General features: G+C 41.3%; 1 protein-coding gene across 19 annotated transcripts in view; it reads right to left on the reverse strand.

Moving 5' to 3' along the window:
• Positions 1-5300: 5300 nt before the first annotated feature.
• TTLL5 (tubulin tyrosine ligase like 5) overlaps positions 5301-18425 on the reverse strand; it is a 144676-nt gene continuing 131551 nt past the window's right edge. For 14 of the 19 annotated variants that reach the window (XR_012673863.1, XM_075151487.1, XM_075151483.1 and 11 more), the window contains one exon: positions 11749-12309. Coding sequence is in view for 13 of the 19 variants with exons in the window: in XM_075151487.1 (XP_075007588.1) it covers positions 12269-12309 (41 nt within the window). In the remaining 6 variants the exon portion in view is untranslated. Of the gene's footprint in view, positions 11598-11748; positions 12310-13196; positions 13322-18425 lie in introns of those variants that run through there. The other 5 variants (XR_012673864.1, XR_012673862.1, XR_012673860.1 and 2 more) reach the window with 4 other exon arrangements.

The raw sequence follows: 18425 nt of genomic DNA on the forward strand, positions 1-18425 counted from the left end.
GCAAGTTGTTTGTTGGAGGGTTAGATGGTTTGCTGTTTTTAAACTGCTACTGCTGTGGCATACTCAGTCACTTTAAAATCTTTTCCCTTTCCAAAATGTCTCTTCAAAGGAACAGACAGAATTTAGGTCAGCCAGAGAGCCCCAAAATGGAAATTCCTTGGTACCCTCAAACCGTGCCTGGTCTATATGTGCCCTGTCCCGCCCTAGTCCTTCAGACATGTACATCACGTGTGTCATCTGCTTTTGATAGATTCATATAAAACTCCCCTCAAATGTAAAATGCTTCTAAGAATACTGTTTAAATAACCAGGGCAGTGCAGTTGCCACAGCTGACAAATGTCCTATGTCCATTTGAATATATATGGTCAGCCAGTACAGACTTGTTCACGCAGGTAAATAACACACCCCTCCTCCCGATTTACCACGAACATTGCAGATGCTCATAAAAAGCTCACAGATGTTGCCCAGGCAAGAAATCTTTTAAAAGTGTGGGCTTTTTCAGCCACAGATACTCCCAAAGGTAAAAATCTTTTGTGCTTGCATGCCACATGAGACTCAGAGGCTGCCTCTCTGACTCTCCAAACCACAACTACTTAAAGTCATGTTTTAGAGACCACAGAGGTTCCTCCCTGTCCCCTCCCAATTCCTGGTCCCCAGCAATTGAGTGTAAAATGACACCTAGCTTGCATGCCACATGAGACTCAGAGGCTGCCTCTCTGACTCTCCAAACCACAACTACTTAAAGTCATGTTTTAGAGACCACAGAGGTTCCTCCCTGTCCCCTCCCAATTCCTGGTCCCCAGCAATTGAGTGTAAAATGACACCTAGCTGGTTAATTGCTTGTGGCCAGGGCTCTCCATGGTCAGCTCAAAATTCAGCTTTTCCATCAAGCCCTTTACAATAGTGGCTGCTTCCATATACCTCACATGAGGCTGCCGTAACATGTAATCTCAAACGTCTTAATAAACAGTAAACAACCTTCCCTGCACCATCACCAGCTGGTTAGAGGTTAGCCAGGGTGAATCTGCAGAGGGGGCCTGCCAACCTGTATGACATTTTGGCTGGGGCACACATGCTCTGATAAAGGCACTCCTCAACGCTTAGCTTTATCCCTTTCATCTCTCTAGGGCTCCTTGACCTCTCATTGGTGTGATGATGAAAGGTGCAGCTCTGATCGGTCCTGCAGCACTACTGTATTACTGCGCCCTGTACAGCTCTCCGTGCCCATGCTTCCCTCCCGCCCAAGGAGGGAGCAAATAAATGCATTATGACTACACTACCATGCTGATAGACAGGCCAGAAATTTAGTGGCTGCAAGGGGGGGTGGGGGGAAATCCAGATGCCAATTGGCGTAGGAATTCTCTATAATCTCCTTTTAGCAGCAGCCCCTGGGGAGGTTTTGGTTTACAAGCTGCAGACTGTTCTTTGGTCATTGTTCCTCCTGAGCCCTGGGCTGGCTCTGCTGCCCATCCAATTGAAGGGCTTCCTCGGTAGTAAAGGAGGGGGGGGGGGGGGAACAAAAAACGAAAGGAGGGGGAGCTGCAAAGAGCTTAGCTAGAACACTTGCACAGCTCACAGTCCTACGTGGCACTTGGAGCGCGTCAGAACCACCCACGGATTAACTCTGGCAAGCCCCTTGAGGTGGGTCTGTCTTACTAGCCCTTGTTCACTGCTGCTCCTCAGTGGCAGGGAGGGGTTGCAGAAGGACCAAGCCATTTGTCTCCTTGGAAAGGAGGCAAAATGGCAATGGAAAATCAGGGGAGAAGAGTCTTGGGGTGTCCAACAAGTAAGGACACAGGCAACCTCATGGGTGCAGTAATCCTTGAAGTCAAACAGACACATTTCAGTTACTGCTGCTCTGTCCAGCCTTCCATTTCCCTAGCAACATTTGATAATTAGATTTGTGAGACAGGATCTGAATTTATTTTTTTACAATTAAAATAGCTTTTCTAGGGCTGTTTTAGCTATAATTCAGCAACAAACTATACTATCTACATGAGGTTAATAAGAGATTGAATATGCTCCTGGGTGCAGGCTTACCAAAACGTGTCAGGACGCTTGTGTGAGAAGGCAGAGGGCAGTTCTCTATATGCTCTGTTACTAGCTAGCAAATTGAGGAAGACAATGGGAAAGAAAAAGTGGGATCTTCACTGCCAACACTGAATAGAGCTCCCAACAGTTCCCTTTTGTTGTTCGCAGGAACAAACAAAAGCTGATGAAAACAATCCTAGCACACTTTGTCTCTCTAACAAAGATCAATGGTTAGAAAGAGTGAAAAAACCCTATTCTGCACTGCCATAAGGCAGATCCTACACAGATGATCAACCAACCATCTGTGTAGTCCCTGCTTCTCTGTGGCACACTCTATTACAGCATGCAAGAGGCCTAGACCTGAACTTGAACACCTTGTTTTTCAGGCTGTAGTGCATTGTAGAGCTCTGCAAGGAACACTGCTTCAGTAAGTTCAGGAATATAGACTGATATTTCAGCAAAGAATAGTCTTTGCAGACTAAATGAGTCTTTGTTCCCTGGTCTTTGGGTTGGACAGTCTCTAGCTATCTCACTGCACTTACAAAAAGCAGTAGCACATCCCTGTTACCACTGTTTGAAATGGGATATGCTGCTTTGTGTTTCACCTTTCCATAACCAACAGACACCGATACACACAGTAAACAAGAGGGACCATGTCCAAGACTAATAAAAGATACAAAAGACAAACATACCTGTCCACTCCTCTGGCAACATCATAGTTCTGTTTTGCTCTGTCCTGTGATGTCTCACGTCTCTCTTTGTTGTAGCTACCAAATTTCCATTCTCTCAGTTCACAGATAATTTTCTTACCTTTCTATGCTGCTCTGAAGCTCTCCTTACCTATGACTAGAGTGTCCTCACCAGAGCAGAAATACAGGAGGTCTCCAGGCTCAGACTATTTTGTAGATGAAATCACGACAGCCATCACATGACAGAAGAGGATCCATTGCAATGTCTTATGAGGCAGACATCTTCAATATGGTCTGGGGTCCAATGCAGGACAGGTTCAGTACCACAGGGTGAGCACGATGCTCAAGGGCCAGCTCCATTGTGCAGAAAAGGTTTCTTAGCCACTACAAGTGTTTTTAGTGGCATGCAAAACATCAAATCTATAGTACTGCGTTGTCTTCTCTTAATAGGTGATTGAAAGGCAATTAAATCAATCAAGAAAATACAGTTTTCAATTCATATGGAGCCAACAGTGTGATATCTACACACTTACAAAACTATACTGATTTGTGGTAGTGCAAAATAATAGATGGTTATATGGGCTGCCTATAACCTACATGAATTGTGGTTTAGAGTAACAGCAGCAATTTGGATACAGTGCAAGGAGGAAAACATGCCTTCTAATTTTTTAAAAATAACATCTATTACATTTTTTTTTTACATTCAAAATCACGAGAATATATTGGTCAAAAGCTGTATAAAATTAATAACTAACATGCATACTATGATGTTTGGACAGCTGGACTTTCAGGTCTCTGCTTTACAAATATTTTCTTTTATATACAGGGAAGTCATTTAAGCTCTGGTTCATTTTTAATGCAGCTCCAGAAGTGACAGATGGAAGCAAGTAAGCTCAGTGTCTTTTGTCCTCTCTTAAAGAGAGGCTTCAGATGCTCTATACAAATGCAAGATCCTTTATCACGTAACAAGTCAACATAGAAGAGATAAGACAGTTTTACTGATTGGGAAATAGATTCTCTCGGAAATGAATTCAGATACATCAACAAGAAATATAGCAAATGAAAATTGCTGATTAATGGTTGCTATTCTCTTACTTCTCTAAATGACAGTAATGCATTTGAGATGCCACTTATGCCCGTAATTTCAGAAAGAATATGGTAAAATACTTTGGATGTCACAGTGTGTTTCCAGGAAAGACTAATTTCAAAGATTACAGACCTCAGTTACTCAGCTGCTTTTAGAACATCCTTATCTAGGGCTAGTTTGCATAGCGAAGATGGCAGAGATGGTCCGAAGGCATTCAACCAAGCAGCTGGGCCTTTTCCAGTACTGGGCTGTGATTTCATGGAAAATACACTTAGGGATAAGGACCCTTATATCTAGTACAGAATAGAGGTTTCTTTACAGCTGTGGTTTGTGGCAAAAAAACCCCACACATTATTGGTTTCCCACATCCTGCAGACTTAGAAAATAGCTTTCAGGCAGAAACTCTGTCCCCTGTGGTATACGCTGGCACTATTGAATTATACCAAGGAATACCAATCTTTCAAGCGGTATCTTCTGAAGACAAAGATTTATTTCTCCCACTTGCAGGGGGGTAGTGGTCTTTGTGCAGGGTGATATTCTTTCTCTCTCAATCCACTTAGTTGGCTAGGCAAGATGATACCTCATTGCTGTCCACAAAGACCAATGCAAGAAATAATTACATGTAGGGGTTATGCATGTTGCAGAAAGCAAAGGTGACTTCCTTTTCTGGTCTGCCAACACTCAGACATTTCTCACTGGCTGTTTACAGATATTCATTCATCACATACAGAAATCAGCATGAGGCATTATAATATATCATGGCCAGTGCATATACATCACTTGATGGGTGGGTCATATCAAACCAGAAATCTCCTGACATTCTTCAGGAAGTATTTCTTTCTTCTCCTGAAGTTATTATCCTCTTCAGGAAGCCAACAAAGCAAAGATATGCTGCGCAGCAAGGGGCAGATCTTACAGGATTTGTGCAATGCACGTAGTGTAATGACTGGGGAATGTCTTGGTAACCATGTTCTGGTCCTTTCTTGAAACAAAAATCTATGGTCTTTTGAAGTGCTGGAACCCTCTTGCAGGTAGGCTAGATGCCTGGGACGTCTCTACTGTTTTCAAGGATTTGTAAGAAACTCCACTTGTGGGGGAAAGCAGTGGCAGACAGTCTGACTCGCAACAAGAGTCTCTGGAAGACATCCAGCTTGCAACAGCTGCCTTGCTTGACACAATTTGACATCTGCCCCCTCAAAGGACACTTGCTACAGAAATCTCTAACTATACTTTAGGATCTGAAGATCTCATTTGGATACTACCATGCTAAGTGTTCTATTGTGCTAGTTTGAAGAACTGGAAACAAACGAACAGAATAAACAACAAAGAGAAACAAAATAAAGGAGATGGCAATAAAATCTCAGGGAAGTATGGTGTGGCAGCAGTTACAATGTGCTGACTACACATTATAAATTGTCTTCCATTTTTATCAATTTCACCTGCCCTCAGCCAAGCCATCATTCAAAAGACTTAAGAAACTTGCAGAGCCACAATTTGGCAGGAAAAGCCACCAATCTTTATTCTTAGATATTTTTCACAAGAAATTTTCAGTAGACATATGGAGACATGAATTTTGTAGGTCTGTGGATAAGAAAAAAAATTCCTAGCTGATATCGCAGACAAAATGTATTCCACATTTCTGGAATTGGAAATGGTGGAGAAAACACACTTTCAGGAGGGAAGACAACCCTGATTTGAATGGGGGAAGCATCATGCAACGAGAAGCATAAGTACTGTAACTAGTGGCACTAATGGGATGCCTACAACTTCATTTGCCCTCCCAGTAGATTCACAGCTGTCCATCTGCACACCTTGAAGAATGGCACAGACATCCTAGATGTATTAAATATATCTGACACAGCATGACCTTTTCAGAAGGTCATATAAATAAGGCAAAACCACTTGAAAAACATGAGGTGAATCCTATATAGTAATTACTGGAAACAGTGGGGGAAAAATCCCTTGTTGCTTTTCTTCCCCAATCTCAGAAAAAACAAATTTTATAGTAGAATGAGGGAGTGATGACAGTCAAACATTAGGACTTGGCAGTGGAGGAACTTTTCAAAGACCCCTTCCTGACTTTTGACATGGTAGTACTCGACACAGGGATTAGATCAATAACCCCAAAACATTTTTCTAAGGAGATTTTATGACTTTTGAACATAACTGAGTACACTAACTTGTCTCCTCTTAGTCTGGGGGAAGGAGACTACTCTTCACTATTGCTATAACTATGGGGAAATGAGATTTTCTAAAATACTCTTGCAGGGACACCAAATTAAACTAATGTTCTGTGGCTGTCTTCTGTTGCACATCCCAGAACACCAGTAGGCAAAAGGCCATATACAATGCTGAAACCACTTCTAGAGATAACAGCACCTCTCCCACCTGCCCCAAACAAACAATAAAAATTCTGGTAATAAAAGATACATTTTTAACAGCCCTCAAATTCTTAACAATTGCATCAAATTTGTTTTTTTAAGGCCAATTCAATTTTTTTGTCTGATAGGTCAGATAAAGAAGCCACTCCTTTTCAAAGAGTATAAGATTTCTCAAGCTCATTGTGTTCACTGTAGGCGTGGACTTGTAGAGAAGAGGCCCTATTAAGTATACTCTTTTCCCTAGGGAACCGCTATGATTCACTGAATACCACTAGCAAAGGCTTCACACCAGGGTCTCCACAGTGATCAGCGATTCTTTCCTTTAAATTGGAACAGCAGTGAAAACTGTTTTTCAATGAGGGCCAGTAAAATCCTTTTTTGGTAAGTTAACAGACAGAGCAGACTCCTCAGGGCAGACTTGGTGTCTTGTTTGTCACCTTTAGTTCAGTGGAGTTTGTGCTCTGTGTTAAAACTGCACGGAGAGGCTGTTTCAAAAACTCAGAATCCAACAATTTTGGAGACAATCAGCTTGCGCTTCCTAACTACTCATCTCTAAGGCAGCAGGGAAACTTAATCTCATTCTTTGGAAAAGGACAGTAGGGTTCTAAAGTGGGAAGAAAGCAGTTACCAGCTACTATAGTTCTTTAAGATGTGCTGTGGTTCTGCACATTCACCCTGAAGGTGCTCTGCACTCAAGCACTTTGGAAGACAAACATGGCAATAAGTGAAATGTGTACGAATAAGATAACTTAAGAGCTTCCGTTAGTAGTAAGCATTTTCTTTTCCATATTTAAGCGATTAACCATTTACAAACATGATACTATGGATGACTTCCATACAGCAATCTACTTTCCCCCAAATCACAACTGTCTAGAGGTGGATCTCGGTGTCCTTTATGCCCTTGTAAGAGCTTCATCATTCTGAAAGCCTCTGCAATATATAGTGCCCATCCAGGTGAAGGTGTACACAAGTTGCATGTGACAACTTGGCAGATGTCAGCAATGGAGACTTTTCTTGGAGAACCCAACACCACAGAGTGAATTCTGGTGGAACGTGCCGCTGTCATGGAAGGTAGCTTTGCCTTGGCTGCTCTAGTAGGCTGTACTGCAACTGCCAAAATAAAATGTCCATACAAAGTCAGACTAGAAGAATGTCTACCCCACCTCTTGTCTCTGACAGTGGCCAACAGCACGTGCCTGATAGACAAGCTAAAAATTGGAAAAGCCCATTGTGATACTTCCCCAGAATAGACACTTGAAAAGTCTTAAAAACTTCCTGCTTGTTTTTTAGTTTTAATATTTAATATGCCCTGATAGATTACCTTTTCATGGATTTGTCTACTTGTCTTTTCAAACCACATACACTTTTTTGTATCCACAACATCTTGTGACAAGGAGTTCCATAGGTCAATTACATACTGTGAAAAAAAATCACGCACACCCCCCCCCCCTTTTTTTTTCCTTTGAATCTGGTATCTGTTAGTTTCATTTGATGCTTCTACTTCTTCTAGTTGGCAAGACTGTGAACAATTACTCCCTTTTCACCTTCTCCCTTACACTCCTCCTTGCCCATCTCTTTTCCAATTAGCCACTTTCTGCATGAAGAGAACTATGAATGTTAAGTTTTGTGCTCTTGGTATAACCAATCTCAAGGACTGTTTGACTGACCTGATTCTGTAAGGATAAAATAAGGTTCTCGTGATGTTTGGCGTAAACAAGGATGTCTTAGCTCTAGAAACATGAGATTCTAGAAAGAAGAAAAGGAGGTAAAGTCTCAGGTTTAAGTAAAGCTCAGAAGCTTCTTTTGGAAGAACCTCATGACAGATCCACAGGAATAATGTGTCCAGAAAGGAAGTAGTATGAAGAGGATCAATCAGCCAGTTACTTACTGCAACCAAAAAAATCCAACTATTTAAACACCAGCAAATAACTCATCCAGATTCAAACAGTGAGCCCAGGATTATCATGAGCAGCAAATGCAGGACTTACTGAGGAAAAAAGTCCTTGGCAGTTTGATCATGTAAACCTTACCAAAAATAAATCAGGAGCCAGACTACTTTTGTTTCCAGCAAATAATCCAAAATGACTGGAACTGTTGTATTAGTCGAAGGTACAGGCCTGAAAGAATGCAAGCTGAGAATCCAGTCTGTTCTGTAAACTCATCTATAAGTCAATGATCTCCTTCACAGGTAAAGAAGAGGAATGGTCCAGCACTGCCAGCCATTCAACTCCATGCACTCCATACACAGAGACTATCCCTATTCCGGTATGAGGAAGAGGCACAGCATTGAAATTCCTACTAGTAAACAAAGGTCTTGATACCAAAACCTTCTGCCACTGTGTGGAACCAGTATCAGAGATATGTATGTTGACCTTCCAGACATCATAATGGGGAGCATTTCCAACAAACCATGATCATCCAAAAGCATATCTAGTCTTGAGAATGGAAACTTCAGTATGTCTCGTTGGCATCCAAGACTAAGTGGTCTATCTAGAGTCACAACATGATCTCCCACTGACGGCACTCACATGACTTGTGAGGCTGTTTTAAAGGCCAAGATGAACCATGTAAAAGTGAACTTAACACTTCACGTACTGCATACAAGTCAGCTGCTTCTGGAGAGGAGAGAATCTAATATCCTTCCCTTAATTTTTATGTTGTGGTATGCTCATCACTTAAACACAGAACAAAACGCTCTGCATTACCTCAGCCTCCAGGACTCTGATGTGCACCTTACTCCTTTCAAGACTAACAAGCCTGATTCTCTGTCATTGGAACAGGCCCCTTAACTTAGAAGTGATGCAAACATCATGGAGTAGGAGAGAAGAAGAGGACCCCTTGATTTATTATCCAGTCTCACCACTGAAGTAGATGCTGAATGATTGCTGAGGCTTTCTACTGGTAATTTTGTTTTCTCACAGTAAACAAAGGCACTTTCGATGAAACTCATTGATGAATACAGGGAAGTAAATATCATAAAAGCAGAGACAAACTAATCCCCACTTGAGGAGCACATATATAGTTATACTCCCCTCGTGTGCAACTATTATAAATCCAAAATGATTTGCTATTCTCCTTTCCCCCCTTGTACTAGAAAACACTTCCTGTAAAATGCCTTCTCTCCAAGATGTGTGGGAAAGTTCTATGCCTCCCCACTGAATCTATCAACTGAAGCACTCTCTGAGAAGTTTTTGAAAAGGGACAGACATGGAGGTGGCAGAGCTGCAAAGAGACAAAATACATATGTTATCCTTCAGTACACAGTATCCACTATGCACAAAGACACATATGACTCCAGGCTGAGGAGTACAGGGAGATGGAAAAAAATAAGAGGCTGGAATTGCCGGATTTGTTTCTGATTCTCTATTGCACATGCTCCCAAGGTAACAGCATTTGTGCTTAGAGCTGGCATCAGCAGATGCCCAAGGCAAAGGAATACTGCTATTTCCTTTGATGCTCTGGCTGCCCTAATATATCCTGAGGCTGAACAGGTGCTCAAGGTCTAGGTGTTTGGCTTGAGGTAAAGGACCAGTCTTGATATCCCTGTTTTTTTTTTTTATTTGTTGGAAGCAGAAGAAAAATTTTCCAGGGACAAAGGATGCAAGACTTCACTGCTTCTGAAGCTGACAAAATTCATCCCTTCGAAATGAGGGTCTTAGACTGCAACGTGCATTTCCCTGAATATTTCAAAAATCTTAGAGACAAGATGTTTGATATTCTGCTACTAAGTCATTACAGTTACAGATGTGGTGTTGGCTACATATAACATGCAATGCAAAGAAGTTCAGAAAACATGCTGGCTATAACTGAGTACAAATCATTATCCCAAAATGAGAGGGTGGGAGACTGGCAAAGCTGACAAAACAATTAACCTATGTTCGTAATAAGCCAGCACTAATTGGTAATTTGCCAGACAAAGATGCAAGAATGCTGTTTCTGCCAATGATCTTCTGAAGACAATCACCTTTCCTGGCCTAACTGTGCATTTAAATCTCCATCCTCCAAACCTCTCTATAGTTTTCAGTGGTGGCTGTGACAATCTGAATGAAGAAACTAGAGAACAAAAACAGAGGTGAGAGTTCCACAAGGATGTATATCCTATAACTACTCAATCCTGCACATGAAACCAAGTGGAATAAGGATAACTCAGATCCCCTGGGAGGAAGAAAGGAATGGAATCTGTTATTTACTGAAGCTAAATCTTATAGGAAAATAGCCCCTCTGACAGTTCTGGAACAGAGCTGGAGGCTATAGCCAATAACACACGTAGCAGAGTAGGCTATGAGAAGACAGACCCAAGGTCTTGAAGCCCACAGCTGCTGAGGATGTGCAGAAGTTTGAAGTAACAACTTCTGCAACTAAATTTTCACTAATCATGAGCCGACAACTTGATGCACCAGTAGAAACATGTGTCTCGGAGATCCATGGGTGGAATTCAATGATTACAGACAGAAGGGACGTGATCTGAAAGTAACTTCACAAGATTTTACAAATCTTTTGGTCACTGATGATATGTGATGGCAGCACAAGCAGCAGACAAATGCTGTGGAGATTCTTGAAGAAAACAGCTGAAAAACGCAGAGAAAGTGAACAGGATCGACTGTCTACGAAATGAAAGATAAGCAAATGAAGTAAGAAAGGGAACAGCTACATCAGAGAACTGCATTTTGGACAAATGAAGTATTCAGTGTTTGTCATATGCATGAGTGAAACAGAAATAGAAAAATGCATGTTCTGTCTTATGAATTCATGCCTGGAGCAAGCGATAGTGAAACAAATGGGGTATGAACATAACTATTTCATCTCACAATTTATCTGGTCTTGAATGACAGAAAATATGCACAATCCAAGAGTGAACATGAATACAATCATTTCAAGAGAAAACACTTTCCCCCTCTGACACTGTTCCTTCTGTCAGCCATTGGGTTGATCATTATCTACTTGCCAACACATGAGAATGATCTCTTGACACTGACTATACAGGCTAGAAATGACAGGGGAGCTGTGGAATAAAAAAAGAGATCAAACAGGCTGTTAGAATCCAATCTCTGAGGGCTTTGATACAAACAACAGGAGATTTTGTACCTTTTGAGAATTACAATCATACCACTTACTGTTTGACAAGGCAGAAGTTGCAAAATACTGAGTTTTCCTTTAACCTGGCACCAAGAAAGAGCCAGAGCTGAAGCTGCTTCCTGTTCATTTTAAGGATAGGTGGATCTTCCCTCCAATACATTTTCCAGCTGCTGATGTTGTTTTCTAACACAAGCAAATTAATTTTCATAGCATCAGGCAAATTTTAACTGGAGTGCTTCACCAAGCCACTATTGCAATTGATAGGAGCCACCTGGGCCTTAGGGTTCAAGCTTGGGTCTGAAAACATCAGCCAATTTAAAAAGTTTATAAAGCCTAAACAAACAGAAATCAAAATAAAAAAATAAGCCACACAGAACATAAGCATCCAACAGTGAAACATAAAGACAGATTTAAAATCCTATCCAATATAATGACAGCAAATATTTTGGGAGTGTGAATTAATAACTGAAATTATAACCAAAACAAACAAATGAAATGACTTTATTCAAACCAATCATGTTTATGGCTCTGTGCCAAAATTCAAGATGGCAACCTACACAGATGTCTCCAGTCGTATGTTCTAATATTTTTCTCTGCTGATGGTTGCCATATGATGACAGCAGAGAATCTTGGCTGTTACCAGAGTAGGACAGACTGAAACGGCTGAGCAAATGAGACTTTATGTTCAAACTTGAACCTTAGGAAGAACAATACAGACAGCTGGAGGACCTCTGTCTTATAGAAAGATCTCATAGTTAGTGATCAGGAAGAGGTGGGAGGAAAGGACCCCAAGACTCAGCAGCAGAAGCTCTCAGAGGCAATCATTCACCTCAGCTTGCAGGTGTATCACCAGCTTCCACAGATGTTCAGGTACTCTCCTCGGTAGGTCATCCTCTCACCAGGGCCTCCTCTTCACTCTTTCCTGGGTGTTATGGGAGTGTGGTGGTATGGAGTCACTGCTGCTGCTTCCTTTGCCGCGTACTTAAAGCAACACGCTGGATTCCTCACCTGGTGTTCAGTGTTAGTCCTTCTCTGCGAGCAGACGCTGGAAAAAACACAAAGCAAAGATTTTGAGTAATCATGGGGGACTATTTTGTGGGAAAAACTGCTGCACTGCTCTGCAAACCTCAGCCATCACCAGAAATTTATAGAGATAGATTTTAATTCTACACACTGCGACATTTTCCTACGTAGACATGTTATGGGAAAAAGTCAATGTGATCTTCACTTCTTTAACTTAAAAACCCTTAGACAGTCCTTTAAAAAGAAAAATCCAAAACACTTAGAAATGTACCAAGTTTATTTTGGACAGTTTGCATTTTACAGCTAATCTACTAGGTAAAGCTTATTCTGTGTATTTAGCATATCAGCTTGCTCCTAAATGTGGGTGACATTTGTTGAGAGGTATTTATTAAAAATATTGCTATATTTTAAAAAATACGCTCTCCTTGAAAGCCCAGCATAAAGCCAAACATCACACAGCACAGAGGATCTGGAAAGATGTTTAGAAAGCAGGATTGCCAGCTATGACACTGCACAGAAAGTTTGGAACCTGATTAGGAACCAAACTGTCAACCATGTGTATTAAGATAGGATACCAGTCCAGAAACCTATCCCTTGGCAATATGCTGAAATTAAGGAAACAAAGGCACATGAGAGAGGCAGCCAACTTCAACCTCATCTTCCTGTTTTGAAGAGACTTTTGAGCCTTCCTTTTCCTACAGAAATGCACAGTACAGTTTGTCTTTTCTCACAAACTGAATTAACATCACTTTGTGTGAGTTCCTCTTGTATGGCTACCTTGAGGACTCAACACAGAGAGGGGCATTCCTATGGCTACAAGCAAATATGTAGGTTCCTACCATGAGTGCAGCTCATGGCCAATTCAATAATTTCATAAATATTAATGTATATAATTCTATGAACTTTTACCATTTCAAAGCTACTGGTGAGCATTCCACCTCCTTCTGGTTGAGTAGGTTGAGGTTCTGGTTGAGTAGGGGGGACAGAAAAAAAACTCATTCCTGACAGCAGCCAACATTAAGTGTTGATTCTCCCTAGTGAGAAGAGTCATTGCAGTGAATTACTATATACAACAGAATGAATCTCCTTTATTCTCTGCCTGCCAGGAAGTGTTAAAGTATCTGCCTGTATGTCTGTCCACAGGTTTACATACTATTATGTCATGCATGACTGCACCTCAAAAACTTTAACACTTCTGTACTTAGAACAGTTAACATAGGGGGAAGAAAAGGATTACCTCCATTTTATGGATATGATTCTGAGTCACAAGGAAATCACAGGAGTTGTGTAAAGTCATTTACGGGATATCTGCACACTAAAATTCAGTGCCATATAGACTTTCCCAGCACAGATGTACACAGCCTTGGTCAGATACCAGTACCTAATCTACTCTGCTTCCAAGCTGCAGGAATGAGACAGAGCCGAGCACTAGGCTAGATGACAGTACTGGGTCAGGGACCCATGCTAACATTTTTTAGAGCTAGTTTGGGCTGTTTCATCATACCCACAGCAAGTCTGTGGCAGAACTGAGAAGCATGTTGAAGCCTCCTGAATCCAGTGTTGAAAACACTTTCTCCCTGAAAAGCTCTGATAATCCTAGAAATTCAGATTTTTTATCCCAGAGCAGTGGGAATTTCTAATCCCAGAGTGATGCCCAGCATTCTCTTGATAATATATAGTGCAACTAAGAAAGGCAATAAATAGATGGGGTCTATTTATAACCATGGGTGATTGACACTAGCAAGCCAGGACAGCTGACAACAGAAGGCCAACCTTCCCTCCCCCATCTTTTGGGCACAGTTTCAAGTTGGCTTGCTGGACCAGGCAGGCAAGGGAAAGCAGCAGTTCCAAGCCTTGAAAATTTACTTGGACGCGGGGGGTGACACAAGCAGTACACACAACTGTATTCGAGTGAAGTCTCCCTGCTTGAAAAGAGCAGTGAGCAGCCTCATTAACAAGTGGAGAAATAGCAGTGGAAGCCGGCATGAGCCTTCCTGCTCCCCGTGTTATAGAGAAGACACTTGGTGGGCTCCTTACCCTGACTGCTAATGCCCTTCTGTATTTGACAGCCTTCACTCTGATTTCTCTTATTCAGCTACCTACTCCCTGGTTTGTTGTGGCTCTCTTCTCCAGCTCTTCCCCACACTTCATAACTTCAGACACTCCTTTTACCCTATTCACACACATTTTGGTTTCTATTTTTAGTCTCAATAAAATAATGCCAGATTAAAACAAAATCCAATTTGGATGGGCAAAGTCATCCTCTCTATAGGAAGCTTAATGCCAAAGGGCCAGATGTGAGACAGAAGTAGCCAAGATATTATATAACCTCTCCCCAGTCTTTGCACACCTGATCTTGAATGACATTTCCAACACAGCAAGGAAATACAGGCAGTTTGCCATCATCTGACTACTGAGAACAAGCAATGCTCAGCCTCCAGTCAGGCAAAAATGCCAACTGCCTGAAGTAATTACTTATCCTGCTTCGGAGTTTTCTTTGAGTCTGTCAGAAGTGAAGGCTCCTAAAATTCAAGCTGGGTTCTAGTTCTTAAACAGGTAAGCCAATTTCTAGAGACTGTCCCTTCCTTTTTCTCCTGCTTTCCCAGTGGTGCCAAGACTTGGAATGTCCTTTCAGTGGCATGAGACCAGTAGCAACAGGAAAAAGCTCCTTCCTTTCATAGAAGAAAGGCAAAAGGTTGACTAAAGGTGTGAGAGGCAGGCTGCTCTCACAAGTTAAGGAATAAATGTCATTTCTGATCATTATAAGTGAACGCTGATCCTCAGCTCTAGCTGAGGAGCGATGGCTGAGTCGGACATTATCTTCTTAACACCATCTGAGAAGGGCCTGGAATGCTGCTTTTGGCAGAGCTTTACACTCTGATGGGATTTAATGAGACTTACACAGTTTTCTGATAACTGGATAAACTGGGTATTACTGCTGTTGACAAAGGTTGTATACAGGGTGAGAGGCCGCACTGGAAAAGTTTCACCCAAGGTGCCGGATACCACATTGCTGTTCCCTTTCAGTAACCCACACAGAGCTTCTCAGCCAGACAGGTAGTTCAGGAAGGATTTATGTGCAAGAGCACATCATTACTCCATTCCTGGACTAGGATAAGTAATGAGGTGACATCGAAAGTTGCTCTTTTGTGTCATAAGATATCTTGTGCCTGAGTAGCCAAAGAAGTCTGAGGTAGAGGTTACTCGAGGTGCCCATTTGAAGGTCACCTTTCAAAGTCAAGACCACTTGTGCAGTCAGTCACAGCAAGAGAGAACCAGGAGGGTGGCAAATGAAGACTGGAATTAGCAGGATTAGTGGGAGAGAGAAGGCGTACCAGCAATGTACCATGCAGAAACCTGAGTGATTTCTTTTCCCAGCTGCTCCTGATGAAGGATTTGGAGTGTGGTGAGACCAGCTGAAATCATAGCCAAGCTTCCTCTTGGGAATGTGGTGACAACATAAAAATAAATACATTGGTGTTCAACAATCTACTGCCTTCCGTGGCTGCAGGGGAGCCTGGCAGAAGCTGAGGAAGCCTGGACAAGGCTGGGCAGCTGGGAATTCCACCCTAATGTAGCAACTGGCTGGGAGTCTGACACAGGCCATGCACAGTGGCAACGGTACATATCCCATCCCATCCCATCGCCACCTTTTACGCTCCAAGAGAGTTGAGATGATAAAATAATCTCCAAATCACAGGCATTTTCTTTGTTTAGATCTGGCAAACAATACAAAGTGATTGTATGCGTCTTGTTTAAATGCCTGTTGTGTTTACCTGCCTTTTTTTTTTTTTTTTTTTAATTTTGCTCGTGCAGGACAATTTTGAAGCTTGTACTTTTGCATACCTGCTAAAAGAATATCTTCTTTTCTTTCCTTAATCGTATATAAAAAAGGCTGCATTTCAGGAATAGTGTTAATTCAAGCAGTGGGTAGACAACAGCCAGTCACAGCTTAGCACCTCCAACATTAACTCTAATTTCAGGTCTCCAATAACACGACATGCATGACCTTCTTATGAAGGACTATACAATAATCTTGGGTATAAAAAACTTTAGAAATACACAGTCTACCTGTAGATTTCCTGTAAAATGAAAAAAATCTGGAGCGTGCTAGATGCAGAGAAGAGTAAGTGCAAAAGTGCTCCTTACTAACACTAGTTTTGCAAGCAGGCTCCATTCATCGCTCTATACCGGATCACACTGCTTGCTTGCACATTCATCTTATTTGGATGGTGTTCAGACACTGCTCTCCACCTTAGCCTAAAGAAGGAAATCACTAGAAAACAAAGAACAGCAGCCTGCCTTCTACATGGATTAGATCCAAACCAGCTTATTAATCCCCATATTCTTCAACTAGGCAGTTCAGGATGCAGTTTTAAGCGCTTACAGATGATGATACACTTTATTTCAAAGAGTTGTATACCTTCAGGACTTGGCATTCATGCAGATATGGAGGCCAGGTGAATGTCCAAAGTAAACAGACAATTGTGCATTATCCTGCAACTAAGCTCAGATACAGACCTGGGAATCACAGGGAATAAAATCAAGTCTATACCACCTAGCTCAAGAAGTTTCCTCCCTAGCTTCAGATTGAGTTTTGACATTCACCTTCTGTATGAAGTATTCTCAAGAGAACTAGAATACAAATAAATTCATTTTGGACTCATGCTTTAAACCAGACTAGGTAGAGATCTGAGACTTTGCATGAATTAGCGGTCTTCACTCTGTCAAACTCAGATAGCATATTACTAACTTTTACCTCCCCTAATCAGTAATGCTTTTTTCTTCTCCCAGCACACGTAGTGGAAAAGCCATGTGGACACTAGTAATATAAACATTATCACAATAAAACTGCATCACTGTTAATCGGTCTGAGTATGAAAAGGTGAAAGTCCTGTCAAATCTGGAGCCAGGCATCAGTTTTAATCATGATTCATATTTGTTTGTAATTATATAGGTTATTAGCACATTATATTTTCGCCATAGCAAAACAGAACCCCAGAGGCATTCTGTCTTCTGAAGCTTTTAAAATAAAAATTTCACAAACTCCTAAGAAGTTGGCAGCAAACAAAAGAGAGAAGCGCAAAGACGGAAGACAGATTTCACTCACAGTTGCTGTTACCTTTACCTTTGCCAAACCAAATAAAATCAGCTGGGGTCATTACCTTGTGCATCCACTCCACAACTGCAGTGAGGGGTTAACTATACTTTCAGATTGTTCCTGTCTCCAGGCTCTTGCAGACAAGAGTCCAGCTCAGGAACAGAGAAGCTGCTGTTATATTTTTATAAAGTGTCCTTCATCCTCTATTCTCCCTAAAATCTGCTTTGTGTTAGCATTTTCAAAAAGGAAGAATAATAAATATAATAAATTTCTAACTATAAGGTCTTCCACGTAGCTACAGAACTTCCTTGATGTTTCTTGCCAGTTGTTCAAAAGCTAAATTCTGGTGGAAAAATGACACCTTTTTTACCTAGAACTTCACTTTCTTGAGAAAAAGAATTCATGCACTATTCACCTAATGCCACTAGAGAGGAACAGAAAATAAAACAGCAAAATATGGCAAAATGTCTCCATACACCTTACATTGTTAATATATACAGTAAAAAAAATGACCAGCCCGTAGGTTCCTTCCTTCATCATCTGAACTCGCCATATCAAACACAGCCTCATAAAGACAACCTGGAACTGAACAACCCACCATACTACTTAGCTTAGCCATTACTCAGCAAGCTATATTCTGAAGAAGACTTGGAAAAGAGAATTGATTTCTTAGCTTACAATCACCGTATTTCACTAATACTAACTGAATTGCTAAATTCCATGAAGCAGGAAACAATCAGTGTAATGCTGTGGGACTCTCAAAGTAACACAGAATAAAAAAAACGATGTGGTAATGGCTGTATTTTCAGAATGACTGACAACCCACTAGTGGCTGGGTGATCAATTTCAGTGAAAAATCAGGTCAGAAGCATTTTGAATGTTCCCTAGAGGTAGTAATTCTCAGTATTTCTTTAATAGAATAAATCCTGTTAAACTTTCAGGAACTTTGATAGGAAACCGTCTTTTCAGACACTACAAATAACCCCCAAATGATAGGTTGCAGATTTAGCTTTCTGTCTGTAGATACTCATGAGAAT

This window comes from Calonectris borealis, chromosome 5, assembly GCF_964195595.1.
Source record: "Calonectris borealis chromosome 5, bCalBor7.hap1.2, whole genome shotgun sequence".
Lineage (NCBI taxonomy): Eukaryota > Metazoa > Chordata > Aves > Procellariiformes > Procellariidae > Calonectris > Calonectris borealis.